The 16,803-nt window shown below is 39.6% G+C and overlaps 1 protein-coding gene and 1 long non-coding RNA gene across 4 annotated transcripts; one reads left to right on the forward strand and one right to left on the reverse strand.

The window, feature by feature from the left end:
* Positions 1 to 278: 278 nt before the first annotated feature.
* On the reverse strand, positions 279 to 8,161 carry LOC311131285 (arrestin domain-containing protein 2-like). 3 transcript variants are annotated; one of them, XM_084164178.1, is made up of 8 exons: positions 7,952 to 8,161; positions 7,522 to 7,823; positions 3,266 to 3,335; positions 2,854 to 3,104; positions 2,486 to 2,742; positions 2,136 to 2,298; positions 1,852 to 2,006; positions 279 to 1,736 (listed from the first exon to the last, which is right to left on the reverse strand). In XM_084164178.1, exons 2-8 carry the CDS (start codon positions 7,778 to 7,780, stop codon positions 1,683 to 1,685), a joined length of 1,209 nt encoding a protein of 402 aa, XP_084020304.1. In that variant the 5' UTR covers positions 7,781 to 7,823; positions 7,952 to 8,161; the 3' UTR covers positions 279 to 1,682. The 3 variants fall into 3 exon arrangements, with proteins under 3 accessions (XP_084020304.1, XP_084020302.1, XP_084020303.1); XM_084164176.1 differs by having other exon boundaries at positions 7,522 to 8,161; XM_084164177.1 differs by lacking the exons at positions 7,522 to 7,823; positions 7,952 to 8,161 and adding an exon at positions 3,908 to 7,513.
* A 1,669-nt stretch (positions 8,162 to 9,830) lies between these two features.
* On the forward strand, positions 9,831 to 13,836 carry LOC311130725. The gene is made up of 3 exons (XR_014613383.1): positions 9,831 to 9,912; positions 12,958 to 13,052; positions 13,774 to 13,836. It is a non-coding gene; the product is annotated as an uncharacterized lncRNA (long non-coding RNA).
* The last annotated feature ends 2,967 nt before the right edge of the window (positions 13,837 to 16,803 follow it).

Here is a 16,803-nt window from a genome sequence, read left to right on the forward strand (position 1 = left end):
GAAACCGTCAAGTTTGGTGTTGACTATGACCACAGTCTCCAGACTGACGTGACAATTACTTTTGACCAGAATTCCCAGTCATGTTTCTTAAGCATGTCAACAAGAAGGTTTTGAAAACTACGTTTTAATACGCAGGTAAGATCCTCTTCTTTGAGATGGCACTCAATCATCTATTTGAGGAGAACAAGTTGCATTGAACCTCTAGTCAATTCTAACCAATGAAACTTTCTGGGAAATAGAATGAGGCAAATTAAGAAAAGAGTTGACAGAACACAAACTCTATTTCAGTGTTTTTATTAGAAACAAGAATTACAAAAACTTTGGCAAGTTCTGTGAATCAACAATGGCATTTGTATCAAATACATTCAGTTTAAGGTGTGTGCTGCACTGCGCACGACACCAAAGCTGCGTTGCTAACCTGAAGCCACCATTCTCTCCACTATTTGGAAATGAGGTCCTCAGTAATTTATTGGAATGTTCTTTAGTACACTTCAAAGTGTCATCTCCAACTTAAGGCTTAATGCAACGCTGAACAAACGTTCTGCAGACATTTATAGACTGTTCAAACAAAAAAATATCAAGGCACAGGCATCTGGGTTGAATCAAATGCACAAACCACATGGCTCAGATATTTCCTCCTTAGCTGCTTCTAAAACCTGCAGCAGCTTCAAAACACACTCACACTTTTCTTCCTCTTATCATTGTTGAGAAGGGTCATAACAAATCAGTCCTAGTCTCTATTTTCTGAGAAGACATTATGCACAGGTTTGTGCTAGAGAACTAGCTTTTACGCAACACCAATTAATCCACATGCAAAGAAATCCACTGTTTTTTCATCCATTACTGTCATATTAACATTCAGAATACGTTAAACAGCTCCATACAGAGGATAGCTGCTGCATCGGAATCTCTCATGCAATCAATTCAGTTCATTTGCAGATATTGCAGGCATTCCCTTTTGCATAGTATTACCTGTGTACATCAGCTTAATATCTAAACCTACTGACTCTACTCCTCTTCACCAAACCATGACTTCTCAGATAAGTGCTTACTTAAATCTAATTTACTTGACTAACAGTAGAAATAGTCATGGGAACATCATGATTGAGTCATAATACATAAAGCAGGTTTTGACATCTAGGCTATATGTTACCAGGCAAGGGGGAGTTGGGTATTACAGATGCCTCAACACCAAGTGAGCTGATTATTTCTTAATGTGCTGATGTAAGCTGCACATATCACATAGCATTTTTTAAGGCTTAGGTATCATCTGCAACTCCAACTCTCCCCCTCACAAAGACAAAGTGATCCTCCCCCAATATTTTCACAAACTCCGTAAAACACAAAACATTTATTGTGTGGGAATCATTGATTGGCGGGAGGGGCTCTGTTTCCTCATCCAGAGCCAGAATCACTTGGGAGGACAGGAACCATGGGAGAAGTTATTTCCTTTTCTTGCTCAATGTAACATGTCCATCTTTCTTTTTAAAAAGGGCTTCCTCCACAAGCAGGTTCTGTCGCCTCCATCTCCTCTTCCAACCTCTCGGTGGTACTCTTAGTCCCTACCAACAACAGAGGCCATATCTTGGGACCGGGTAGCCAGTTTCGGAGAGTAATCCAGGAGAAGACAAATCTCTTTGCTTTATTAAGTCGGGTCATCACGTGACACTCAAGTGGTTGGTTCAACACGTCATGCAGCGACGTCTCATGTTGAGGGGCTGAGGGTTTGGGTCGACCTGCGGGCGCAAAACACAAAGGTATACGTTTCAATAAGGCACATTGGGTCATAGACGTGTAGGGAGGTCAGTTAATCAAAGAAATTCAGCCCTATTCTAAGGGGTGCTAGCTCACCTCGCAGTACACCGGAGGGGGTCGGAAGCGGAACTCCTGGACAAAGGCCCTAAGTGGGTGCTCCATGATCCCACTGAGGTCCTCCTCAGGACAGTGGGCCGTAGTGTTCTGCTCAGCCTCCTCAGCAGTCACCACAGAGCTGTAATCAGGAGGAGCTGTGTGGGGGAGGAAAAGATGGTACAGTTAAGTCACCCATTTTCCCTAAGGTTGGAGATTTTTAGGGGGTTTGGTATTGAGCTTTGGGGAACATGCTAAGTCTTGTTTACAATAAAACAGACACTTACGCTCAGGCTGCTCGGGGATGGCCATGCGGAGCCATTCCAGGTTGACACTGTACTGGCTGCTGACGCTGGAGGTGCGGCTGCCGAATGGATGCAGGGGGATCGTGCCCATCACCAGGGGCAGCTCTAGGCACAACTTAGAGGTCCCAGGAACATCCACACACACCTAAAATGGTGGAGTGGGGAGAAAGCTTTTAGAACTACAGTAACATGGACTCATCAGTAGGGGTAAAACCACTAACAACTGATCTCTACTTAGCTTTCATTATCAATAAGACACATATACTCAACAAGGAAAACCTAATAAATGTGAATTAAGTGCTTTTCATTCTCTGTCTAGGGAGTGAACTCACCCTGAGCATGTATTCCACTTTGATGATGCGGCACTGCAGGATGGATGGCCCGACGGGTGGGATCTTGATGGCGCGGCCGTGCCAGGTCTCCCTGCGCTGGGCGCCCACCACGTCGCCACTAAGCGTGGCCACCACCGCCCGCTTCTGCTTTATGGTGCCCCGGGCGATGAACGTCTGCGTCTGTGTGATGTAAGCCTTGGGCACCACAGAGCGTGAGGTGGCATTGTCAAACTCAGCAAAGACAGGAATCACCTCACCTGGAAGATGGAGAATAGAGGCTGTGAGATGACATTTGGTTTAGTTAAAAATAGTTATGACTATTTGTTTAGTTCAGGCCACTAGGGTTAAAAGGTATGGTTGGTTCTTACCTGGCGTGTAACCTTTGCGATCGATCTTGGCCGTTATTGACACCTGTCCAAAGTTGTGGTACCAGACCCGTGCCATCTTGTCTTTACTGCCAGCTTGGGGGGCCAATAAGGCTGGTGTGTTGATGTCAATGGGCTCAATGACAGTGAACTCCTTCTTGATCTTCCTGACTGTAGCCCAGGGCCTATGCAGCTTCACTTTCACCCAGTAGCGGATGCTGCCATGCTTGCCTTCGAAAGATGTCACCAGTGTCCTGTTGGAGCAAAACACACCGATTGATTAGACCTTATTTGTTCTTTAATAAAATGTGATGATATCATAGGCCCAAATCAAATGCAATCAACATTTGCTTACAGTGCATTACTGAATGGTAATTCCTAACCGAACCCATTCATTCCAGAAAGGGATACTTACTCATCAGGCAACTGGAAACTAAATGGAAATTCATGTCTTCCAGCAGGGAGGAGGGTGAGCTCGCCATTATCTGAAGATAAATGAATAAAACATGCATTAATGATTTGAAACAACTTCTGATCCATTAATTGATTACTGAAAGAAGGCCTTTTGCTTTCCAAAGCTATGTACTACCTAAAATAAATATTGGATAAATCACAGAGTTCCATTATCATTACAATGAACTGCAACTGAAGTTTCCCTTTTCTCCTCAAACAAGAGCACCATATTTATCCAATATTTATTTTAGGTGGTACACATCACATGCCTCTCTCTATACTGCTTGCTAGGGATGGTTCCTTCTCATTGTCCTGAGAACAGATTTTTGTCAAACCTGGTACTCTTGAATGGGTATTTGCAGTCCCTTGATTTGTGGGTTATTATGTTCTATCTTATATTATTTATGGCTGCATTAAGACAGAGTACACTTTTTGAGTTATTGCTTTTAGAGTGAAACTAACCTCGATCTAATTTGCATTGAGAACACTTGAACCTTTAAAAAAATTACAGAATAATTCAAAGCTAAAAAGTTATAACAAAATACTTTCCCATGAGAACCCCCCCCCACACACACACATTCACCGAGAAAGAGTGAATGACTACCTGCTTGCAGAAGCACTTCTCTTCGGTTGAGATATTCCACTTCGTCGCTGTAGTTTTGAGTATAAGCAGTACTAGACCCAGCCGAACGAGACTCGGTCCAATGCACTTTAGCAAAACCTTCGGCGTGCAACTTCAACGACTCCACTTTACTTTCCCCTGCAAGGTCCAAAACAACCTTTCCAGACACCACGTCCCCACTGCTGAAGACGGGGGGAGAGTCGATTTCTGGAGAGTCAAACACGATGTAAAACTTTTTCAATTTGCCGAAAATCATCTTGAGGCTTGTTAATTCCGAAGAGAACACTTCTCCTAAAATGTTCTTGCGCCCTTGTTCAAGTTGTCAAAAATACGTAGAATATTTCAGTTGTCTCTTGACATCCTAGTCGCTACACGTACAAAACAAAACTGCTGCAGTAGAGGCAGCCACAGCTCCTTTTTGCTTGATGTGAAAGGGGGCGGGATCTCCGAATGTATTATGTAAGGCACCATGCATAGATTGTAGCAGGCTAATAAACATCTTCCCTGGGTGTGGAGTGCTCGAGCGAACAGAGAAAACAGTGCTTGGTGATTGATGGTTACAGGTTCTTAGACAAAAACATTGTACTATTGCGCAAAGGTATTTATTTTAGCTTTTGCTCATGTCCATTTTTTACATTCTGTACATGTGGTCTATGCATTAGTTCCAAGAAACGGAACATGCACAGCTTGCAAAATTGATTTTCTTAGAGAGCAAACATGATGATGATTAGAAAAGTCTGTAAAGCCCTGTATGAATGATCATGAAACAGTTTTTTAACAATTTCATATAGGCTACCACTTCAAGAAAAAGTAATAATGATAAAGGAAATGTGCATAAACATGAAAAGTAAATTTAAGTACATCTGCTTGCAATACAAATACATTGATCATATCTTAAAGAACATTTCGTTACAGGCCCTCTAGATTGCAAAATCAGGGGTAAAATGTTGTCCCAAAAAACAAAGTTGTTTACTTCTTTGTTTCCTGAAAGTGTGTGAGTGGGTTATATACTGCCTCCTTGTGGTGTGAACGTGACACATGCAACAGCTGGGCTTAGTCATGGAATACAGATTGTACAGTACCGGTACTGTGCAACGTTATGATACCAAACGCCTCCTTGTGGCTATATGAGAATTTAAAAAGTGTAATCAACTTCAGTGAGCTCTGACCGTAGACTTCCTATAATTGCTGGGCCGATGAGATAAAAACATGTATGCGTGCATGCCTGCATGAAGTATGATTTTGGACTTATACAGCCACATTGTATCAAATAATTAATGGTATGCAGACTCATCACACTCTAACAAAGTTAATACCGTGTACATATTTGTGTTCAGAACACAGATGATATTCAAAACTAAAAAACTAAGACCTATCTTGGTATAGTGCCAAGTTTTGTACAGAAGGCTATAGCTACGTGTTCGGGGTCTGGCTTAAGGCACACAAACAGTAGGACTTAAGCCAGAGTGTATTCACACAAAAAAGACATGAAAAACACAGCCTAGTTTATTGCAATGAACACGGACGGCATCATTACACATTTATCAGACGACCAAAGACAGTTGCAGTATCAGTTCCAACATGAAATGTTTCAAAACCAGATCAACCTAACTAATGTCATGAAGGGAGTCAAACTATTCTGCAATTCTATCTGACCACAGGAAAAAGGCTATATTTATATGAAATGAGATAAGCTGTCCACAGAATATGTTTGCTCCGGAAAGCTTTATTAGTGCATTGAATATTATAAATGACCTAACCATAAAAAGGAATGCTCACATTGCTTTTATAATTAAATAGCACTGCACTTCATAAGCTATTTTCCAACTGACTTACCATGATTAAATATTAATTTGATAAACGTCTGAACCCTTAAGTCCCAGCCATTTAGCAATTATTAGGCACACTTGAGGCAAATAACAAAGGACTGTTGGGGTGTATTTCTGTAGAGGCTGTTTCTCTAGCTGCTCCAACATGTTTTTTCCCTGTTGCCTGAGAGACAGAGGCAGCATTTTTTTAAACCCCCACACCTTTTCAGGCGAGCAGCTGTCTTTGCCTCTGCCTCTTCTTGGGCTTCTCCACTTCCTCTTTCTTTCACTTTAGTTTATACATTCCAAAACCACTATTCACAGTCTAACAGTCATATTGAAAGAGAAAGTGTCAAAAACCCAAGAGCAAGACTCAGAAAGTAAATGGCCATGCTCCTTTCCTGATTAAACCTACAATAATCTACAATCAAACAAAAATGTAGACATTTACTTTGGATCTGTGAAGGAAAATATGAAGTTCTGTGAGATACCTGACTTGATTAAATCAAAATACGTCAACGTTTATCAGTATGATCAGTGCTTGACTTGGCAGGAGCTCACCGGAGTTCAATACCCGGCACCTCAATTTTTCACTGCTTGAGTTCCTGCACCTCTTACAGAATATTAACTCAAAAGTATTGTGGAGTTCCTGCACCTAAATATAAATAATTCCCGGCACACAAAATGAGTACTGGCATCTATTTTAGTCCAAGTCAAGCACTGAGTATGATATGTAAATTCATTTTTGAACACCATCCAATAAATAATTTCCAGTTATTCTCGGGGAAATGTATCATAATTAGCCTATCCACATATAAAAACTGGCCAATACTTTTATATTAAGTTGCACCTTTGCTATTTTAACTCTATGTAACCATGCAATTACTCAGCTGTACATGGTAGTTATTGTGTAGTTACATGTTATAACACTAGCTAAATCCACTTTCATTTCATTTAACCTTTATTTAACCAGGAAAGACTCATTGAGGTTAGAACCCTCTTTTGAGAAGGCGGCCTGTCAAGAGGTCAGCAGGAAAGTACAAGTTAGCATGTACATACAATGCAATTACAAAAGCTCACTCAAGGACAAACAATTGCAGTGATGCAAATAACTCCAAGGTATCAATACAATGTAAAGTGTGACCCAAATGACTTATACTTCATACCAGGCTGTAAGTTTTGTTGATACAATGACCCTGGTTGGCCTATTCGCCTAATTTCTCTAGCAATTGTCCTAAAATACGCATCTGGTTTGGATAGTCAAGGCAAGCCATGCATGACAGCTGACTTTCTAGTGAAACATTAACTCCACCAGTCCTGCATTTATTTACCTGCCAGTCTGATGGCCTAGATCCAATCCCCATAAGTATGTTGCTGCTACACATGAGATTCATTCACACAAATCAGATTTTTAAATATTAAGTTCATGCTGTCAACTATTTTCCAGTCTTGTGTTATTCTACTGTGCCTCTAAGAATTGTTCTAATAGATTTGTGTTTTATGTTTTATAACCATAAATAGGGCCTGTGTCTTTAGTGTTTCCATCTTCACTGTGTCCTACAGTAGGCTTGGTCAAATCCAAGGTGCACTACTTTTACAGATTCATGTTTTTACCATGCAATTAATTAGTTCAATTCATGGGCTCAAAATTAGAATTTTCATTTGGATAATTGCATTAATAGGAAATCAATAGATGCTAATACTTTTGAACATTTTAACATTGTTGAGAAATATAAAAATTCGTTGACAAATAACCAGTGTGATTTCCCAGGAATGCAGAAAAATTACCTCGAATGAGATGTTGCTTCTTCCTAAAGTAGGTGATCTTGGAGGTGTAGTCGTTGTAAACTGCATTCATGCCAACACTGTGATTCTCAAGCCAGTGGGCAGTGGCAACCCCTCTTCCAAGGACCTTCATGGAGTGCACTTTCGTCTCCCTGTTGAGCTCTAAAACGACCTGTCCGGACACTATCTCGCCGCTGGCATACACAGCATTGTCCGGCTCGTCCAACTTCAGTTTAAAACGTTTAATAGTCTTGAAAGTCATTCTAAATTTTACCACAATAAAATATAGCCTGTGACACAAATACCTGATGGAAAATAAATAGGAATTATCCATATGCACACGGACCTGCCTATACTAAATTTCACAGTTTTTTAATTAAATATTTCACACCAGTAGATCAAAGGTCTGTCAAAGAACACAAACCAAACCTACCTTCAAAAAATGGGATTGTGGATTTGAGTTCTCCACTGTTATTCACTGTAATATTTATATTGTTTGTTTAGAATTTTTCTACCACAGAATTTCTACGCTCAAGTACGACGGGTTTCTTTAACATACACCAATTAGAATAAAGCACATGCGAGTCACGCCGTCAATAGGCGAGCGTGGCCAGAAAGCGACCACTCTTTTCAATGCCTGAAAGTTCATTGGTTTACGAGATGATTCGCTACAGAGATCAGTGTTGCCAACTAATTTTCAGGGGAAGTTGCTAGAGGCAGGTCGATTAGTTGCTAAAAGTTACTAAATGACGTTGTGATGTCATTGCGTGATGACGTCAATATGTAATAACGTAAAACATGCGTCATTACGTAAAATACGCAGTAACGTTACTCAAATTGACTGGTCATCTCAGAGACAAATATGATTTGACATTTGTTAGTTTAGATTTATTTGTTTATTATCACATATTTTTATTTGTAAAAGTAATATAAACACAACACATTTTATATGATCAGATATTTTTATTTTTAAACACAACACATTGAATTACTGAACAATTACATATTACACATTATTGAACAATTACATTTGATTTATTTTCTTATTATCTAGTAAACCTACACATTCTGAACAATTATAGTTTTAAGCAGTGTACTGGTAGTTAGTTAACATGCTACCTAACTGATCAACAATTATAGGTACAAGCTAATAACAAGGGATATATGCTATCTTATTGAACAAGCAATTTAACTCAAATAATGATGTGTGCGCTAGGCATCTCTCTCCAGCTCTCTCCAGGTTGTTGTGCTGCTTGGCTGGCCTGCTGCTGCCTGTGCACGAGCTGAGCGCCTGCTGCTGACGTCACTCACAATGCACTTTTGCTGCCAGGCAGGTTGTGACTGAGTGTGTGACAGAGAAAATCGTTTTTGTGTCATTTAGAGGGAAAATGCGTGCATTTTAGCGTTTTAGTCACTTTTCAAAAGTTGCTAAAAGTTCCAAATACATTTTTTAAGTAGCTAAATTAGTTGCTAGGTGCTGTTTGAAAAATAAGTTGCCAGGGTAGTCTGAAAAGTTGCTAAATCTAGCAACAAAATTGCTAAATTGGCATCACTGACAAAGATTACTGTCCCCTCCCTCCCGGCTACATGAGTGCACTAATTTCGGTGTCTAAAGTTTTCATGATTCTCAGCATTTTGGGTATACATCAATAAGATAAGATATAATGCATGGAATAAATAAAATAAAATATATTTAATAGGTTCAGGTATATATTTATTGATGAAAATATAGTGTAAAAATTGGAATATTTTCCCATATTCTATCGGATAGTAATTGTGCATTCCCTAAAATGGTTAAATAATCAGGGCTATCGGATTCACATGCACAAAACACAGGACCAGAAAGCTTACTTTACACACCTCATTTCAATATTAGAGGTCAATTATGGGTTTCCACATGCAAAGTGTTGTTATACCAAGACTGAAATTAAACTGATGGTGAATTATTATTATAAATACTGATACAGTCATAGACATACACGTCATTGGATACAGGCATACTAAGCGTCCGCTTTACGTCATAAATTAGAACAGGCAAAGCCACGCCCCTCGTTTGGGTGGCACGTCCCGGCTCATCCCAGATACCGACATTCAAAGTTGGCTTCTTTCAGCGGTACTTTTGAAGCTGTCAAATAACGAGAACATGCCCAAAAGTTGTTGTGTCACGGGGTGTACCTCTAATAAGAGGAAAAACCCAGACCTCTGGTTTTTCGCTCTACCGTATCCCAAAACAGAGTCTCACAGAAGAGTGCTGTGCTCTAGTCCAGGGTTTCCCAAACTCGGTCCTGGGAAACCCTGCAGTCTAGTCCATCAAACGTGAGGATGCCCTCTAGGTAGCATGTGGGACCCGGCTTCGTCACACACACTACGTGTGTAGTAAACATTTCATAACAGGTAAGAAAATGCATTGTTGTTTACATTAGACAGGGTGTAGATGTGTATTGCGCTGTTGATTGGTGTTTTAAATTATTTGTAGACATTTTTTTTTATTCAATAGCTCCAATGACCTACACCCTCAAACTACTTTCATAATATCCACTGAGTAGCCTTATATGTAGCACAACCTTTTGTTTGTTCATTTTCATCTCACGCGATTTTACATTAATTTTCAATGTTTTTCAATGTTTCTAATTTCAATAGCTCCTTGGTCATGTGACCTACAACTCTCAAACTACTTTCAGAACATCCACTGACAAGCCTTATATATTGCACACCCTTCTGTTTGTCCATTTTCATCTCACACGATTTTACATACATTTTTCAAACTTTCAAATTCATGTGACTTACAACCCTCAAACTACTTTCAGAATATCCACTGACTAGCCCTATATATTGCACACCCTTTTGTTTGTCCATTTTCATCTCAGGTGATTTTACATGAATTTTTCTGTTTTTCATTGTTTCGAATTTCAATAGCTCTCTGGTCATGTGACCTACTGACCTAAAACAAACTTCAGTATGTCCAAGGACTAGCCTTATATATTGCACACTCTTGTTTGTGTACTGTAATCTCACGCGGTGTTATGTACATTTTTCATAGTATTGCATTTCAATAGCTCCTTGGTCATGTCAATTACACACCTAAGAAGTGTGCAGTGGAAATATACCCATATTAGTTTGACAATTAGGGGGTTCAGTCCAGTGTTGTGTTTACCCTTTTCTTTCATGTTTATCTATAATAATTGGTAGTTCTGAGTACTTATTTTCCCTTTCCTTAAGTCTTTATTTTGCAACAGTATTTAACAGTGGTACACAATAGGAGAGAGAAAGAGAAATCTCCTTTCATCGTTAATATCAACCATAAAGGAAAAGGGCAAAGTACAAGAGTCATGTTATTAATTGTCCAAAGCAGGGATGGAGAGTGAACTGCACGGCCAGTAAGGTAGGATGCAGTGGGTTTGCTGGGAAATACATATACTGAACATGTAACCACAATAATGGTGGCCATATAATCAATTCATTAAAATGGAATAATGACAAATTAAACAGAGATTGTAGACCTTTAATCTTTTCCAACATGTCAACAGACACTTTACTTCAAATAAGTAAAAAACATTTCAGTGTTAACTTTCTCTTTATCCCTGGTTGATGTAAATTTCCGAGCCTCTTCAGTGTGGATGGGGTATAGCATATATTTTCAACATCAAAGACCGCACTTCTAGTTTGTGTTCTTCACTGTTGAACTCTTTTGTATTCATCCCTAGGCACAGCACATGGAACCACCGTTGGCATGCAAAACATTACATCTAAAACAGAACAAAGCGTAACACGTTATAAATAATATCAAATATCAATGCAGTATGACGAATTAGCCATCCATTGTGTTATATCATAAATGGTCTTACATGCCGTCACTGTTGTCAAAAGATTAATAAACATGTTAAATAAAGTTACTAACCCAGTCAGTCTTTGGGCCACATCCAGGTCTTTATCAGTGGCACACATGAAGACGTCGTTGGCTTTGTTGAACTCTGAAATCATAGGCATGAACTGAACATATGGTTGTCCCAAACAACTACATAAAAATAAAGAATTGACATTTACTTTGAATGAAATTTCATTACATACCAGACATTTTTAGTATATCCTCAGCCATTTCTTTTCACAATTGCTCCATGTGTTTTTGTGAAGGTTCTATATCCATTTGGGAGGGGATGTTGGGGAAGTTCTGTGCAACTTCCTTGGCCATCTACACCAAAAAAGAAAATAGAGTTTTTGACCTAATTGTCACATAACAGCTAACCATTTAATTATTGAAAATATAACTATCAAACCTGCATTACAAAGACCCCGCAGCTGAAGGTGTCCTGCTGCATGGTGTGAGTTATTTCCCCTCCTTTCCACTTTATGTCCACCCAGTCATCTTTTCCATGGCAGGATCTTCTCATATTGAAGTATTCTCTTTTTTATGTAAACGTAATGAAATTCTGATTAGTTATAGGCAAATTAATACACAGGCCAAAACTGTATGCTGTTTTCCTTATCAGCATAATCTAGTAGAGGTAATTTCCTTTATGGCCCATTTCTACATACAGCCTAAATTATAGGCACTGAACCATTTACAGGAGAATAACAAAAGTAGCATATACTCTCTTTTTCTCCAAATGACTTTGTACTTTGTTTACGCTCCCTAACTAATTCAACTAGGAATACGGAATGCTGCTCACATTTCCACATGTTCATTAGCTTTGGAAAGCGAATTAATGTCCAGATCGTGAAAATAAGACCTGTGCAATGCTGTGTGCAATTTTTTGTAGTCTGTGGCTCAAGTGGTTTGAAAGCTATTGAGGTTTGAAAGGGCGAATATCTGGTGAATATCCAACCTGAAACTGTCTTTACCTCGGTTTTTTACCGTATGCTTTCAGTCAACTCTAGTTAGAAGTAACGTTATCAGACTGTGCGGTTCGAGACATGTACAGGTCGCGAGCGAAGAGGGTATCTTGCAGCTAACGTTAGCTATCTCAAGTCCGACCAATGGTGTATATATAAATAATTGAGTCTAACATTGTAATTGGTTATAAACGAGAAGGGTGGAGTGAAAGCCATCCTGAAAGTACATTAGCTAGCTTACGTTACCTATCTAAGAGATAGTGAAATGTGTTGTGTTGGCCTGTTGTGTACACGGGGTAAATAGCAGGAATTGGGTCGGAGCTCCCCACCTTGTCTTGGGTCTAAATTAGTGAGAGCTTGAGGTGTAATTATTAGACCTACTGCTTCTCAATGGGCTTTGGTCAAAAGCCGAGCACAATGTAAAAATAGAATGTAATTTCAGACAAACACATTTTCTTTCATTGTTCTTTTGTCTAATGAGAGTTATAAGGTAGAAACTGTGTGATGTGACGATTGCATTAGCTCTATCTCTGCACATGTGCCTGCTGTTCTAGGGTCTGCTATCATTCATCCCACTTCTAACATTGCCTATGATTATTCATTTTTCAGGGCACAACTGTACTCAAACTACAACAAATGGACAACTGTGAAGTATTTCATAGCTTGTAGTCCTGCTGGCAGTATCACATACTGTACGCGATCAGGTATGTATTATGTAGGCAGTGGTGTAAAGTACTTATGTAAAAATACTTTCAAGTACTACTTAAGTAGTTTCTTTGGGTATCTGTACTTTACTTTACTGTTTATGTTTTTGACAACTTTTACTTTTACTTCACTACATTCCTAAAGAAAATAATTTACTTTTTCCTCTATACATTTCCCTGACACCCAGAAGTACTCGTTACATTTTGAATGCTTAGCAGAACAGGAAAAGGGTCCAATTCACGCATTTATCAAGAGAACATCCATGGTCATCCCTACTGCCTCTGATCTGGCAGACTCACTAAACACGCATGCTTCGTTTGTAAATTATGTCTGAGTGTTGGAGTGTGCCCCTGGTTTTATAAGGAATTTGAAATTATTTGTACTTTTACTTTTGATACTTAAGTATATTTTCGCAACTACATTTACTTTTGATACTTAAGTATATTTAAAACCAAATACTTTTAGACTTTTACTCAAGTAGACTTTCACTTTTACTTGAGTCATTTTCTATTAAGGTATCTTTACTTTTACTCATGTATGACAATTGGGTACTTTTTCCACCACTGTATGTAGGCTATGCCTGGGTGGCTGGACTCTTTAAGCTGTTCTGTCAACTGACCAAAGGAGTTGGCAAAACAGCGTAAACAGATCTGGCACCCAGACTGTATATGATTCTGGTAAAGAAAAAATGTTATTTCTGATCTTTTGTTGTGATTTCAGATCTTGGATGACCGAAAGAGGTGGAAGAATGAAGAGTCAAATCCAATTTTCGGATTCATATTGGTATGCTTTTCATTCAATAATATAATTGAATTTCACTTGGACATCTACTAATTCATATTAATCAGTAACACACACACACGCACACGCACACACACACACACACACACACACACACACACACACACACACACACACGCACACTCAAACACACACACTCAAACACTGTAAACAATGCTGCAACATATGTACGTTTGCATGACACGCTCTCCATCTCTGCATTATCCCTATACTGTACATACACTGAGTGTAAGAACAACTTCCTAATATTGAGTTGCATGGACTCTACAAGGTGTCGACATGCTGGCCCATGTTGACTCCAATGCCTCCCACAGTTGTGACAAGTTGGCTAGATGTCCTTTGGGTGGTGGACCATTCTTGATACACACGGGAAACTTGAGCGTGAAAAACCCAGCAGCGTTGCAGTTCTTGACACAAACCGGTGTGCTTGGCACGTACTATCATACCCCGTTCAAAGGCACTTAACCTGTCTCCTCCCCTTCATCCACACTGATTGAAGTGGATTTAACAAGTGACATCAATAAGGGATCATAGCTTTCACCTGGATTCACCTGGTCAGTCTATGTCATGGAAAAAGCAGGTATTCTTAATGTTTTGTACAGTCAGTGTATACCTATGACAATCTGAACTCCACTGGAATATCTCATCAACTGCATTAGCTATTTGCACCCACACACTTTATATTGTATACTTTTTAACTTAAATGATTTACTATTCTTGTGTATTATGTGTATGTACTACAATTAGACGATGTTTAAGTTGTTCTGTCCAAATTCTGTCTGTATATTTTGTCTCTATTGTATTCACTGTAGCACCATTTCACCAGGTCAAATTTACAGTGCCTTGCAAAAGTATTCATCCCCCTTGGCGTTTTTCCTATTTTGTTGCATTACAACCTGTAATTTAAATTGATTTTTATTTGGATTTCATGTAATGAACATACACAAAATAGTCCAAATTGGTGAAGTGAAATGAAAAAAATTACTTGGTTAAAAAAATTCAAAAAAATAAATAACAGAAAAGTGGTGCGTGCATATGTATTCACCCCCTTTGCTATCACATAATTAGTTAAATAAAGTCCACCTGTGTGAAATCTAAGTGTCACATGATCTCAGTATATACAGTGAGGGAAAAAAGTATTTGATCCCCTGCTGATTTTGTATGTTTGCCCACTGATAAAGACATGATCAGTCTATAATTTTAATGGTAGGTTTATTTGAACAGTGAGAGACAGAATAACAACAAAAAAATCCAGAAAAACGCATGTCAAAAATGTTATAAATTGATTTGCATTTTAATGATTGAAATAAGTATTTGACCCCTCTGCAAAACATGACTTAGTACTTGGTGGCAAAACCCTTGTTGGCAATCACAGAGGTCAGACGTTTCTTGTAGTTGGCCACCAGGTTTGCACACATCTCAGGAGGGATTTTGTCCCACTCCTCTTTGCAGATCTTCTCCAAGTCATTAAGGTTTCGAGCCTGACGTTTGGCAACTCGAACCTTCAGCTCCCTCCACAGATTTTCTATGGGATTAAGGTCTGGAGACTGGCTAGGCCACTCCAGGACCTTAATGTGCTTCTTCTTGAGCCACTCCTTTGTTGCCTTGGCCGTATGTTTTGGGTCATTGTCATGCTGGAATACCCATCCACGACCCATTTTCAATGTCCTGGCTGAGGGAAGGAGTTTCTCACCCAAGATTTGACGGTACATGGCCCCGTCCATCGTCCCTTTGATGCAGTGAAGTTGTCCTGTCCCCTTAGCAGAAAAACACCCCCAAAGCATAATGTTTCCACCTCCATGTTTGACGGTGGGGATGGTGTTCTTGCGGTCATAGGCAGCATTCCTCCTCCTCCAAACACGGCGAGTTGAGTTGATGCCAAAGAGCTCGATTTTGGTCTCATCTGACCACAACACTTTCACCCAGTTCTCCTCTGAATCATTCAGATGTACATTGGCAAACTTCAGACGGGCCTGTATATGTGCTTTCTTGAGCAGGGGGACCTTGCGGGCGCTGCAGGATTTCAGTCCTTCACAGCGTAGTGTGTTACCAATTGTTTTCTTGGTGACTATGGTTCCAGCTGCCTTGAGATCATTGACAAGATCCTCCCGTGTAGTTCTGGGCTGATTCCTCACCGTTCTCATGATCATTGCAACTCCACGAGGTGAGATCTTGCATGGAGCCCCAGGCCGAGGGAGATTGACAGTTCTTTTGTGTTTCTTCCATTTGCGAATAATCGCACCAACTGTTGTCACCTTCTCACCAAGCTGCTTGGCAATGGTCTTGTAGCCCATTCCAGCATTGTATAGGTCCACAATCTTGTCCCTGACATCCTTGGAGAGCTCTTTGGTCTTGGCCATGGCGGAGAGTTTGGAATCTGATTGATTGATTGCTTCTGTGGACAGGTGTCTTTTATACAGGTAACAAGCTGAGATTAGGAGCACTCCCTTTAAGAGTGTGCTCCTAATCTCAGCTCGTTACCTTAATAAAAGACACTTAGGAGCCAGAAATCTTTCTGATTGAGAGGGGGTCAAATACTTATTTCCCTCATTAAAATGCAAATCAATTTAAAACATTTTTGACATGCGTTTTTCTGGATTTTTTGGTTGTTATTCTGTCTCTCACTGTTCAAATAAACCTACCATTAAAATTATAGACTGATCATGTCTTTGTCAGTGGGCAAACGTACAAAATCAGCAGGGGATCAAATACTTTTTTCCCTCACTGTATACATCTGTTCTGAAAGGCCCCAGACTCTGCAACACCACTAAGCAAGGGGCACCATGAAGACCAAGGAGCTCTCCAAACAGGTCAGGGACAAAGTTGTGGAGAAGTACAGATCAGGGTTGGGTTATACAAAAATATCAGAAACTGAACATCCCATGGAGCACCATTAAATCCATTATACATGTTTTTTAAAGAATATGGCACCCCAACAAACCTGACAAG

Source organism: Coregonus lavaretus (assembly GCF_964263955.1).
Source record: "Coregonus lavaretus genome assembly, chromosome: 6".
NCBI classification, from domain to species: Eukaryota; Metazoa; Chordata; class Actinopteri; order Salmoniformes; family Salmonidae; genus Coregonus; species Coregonus lavaretus.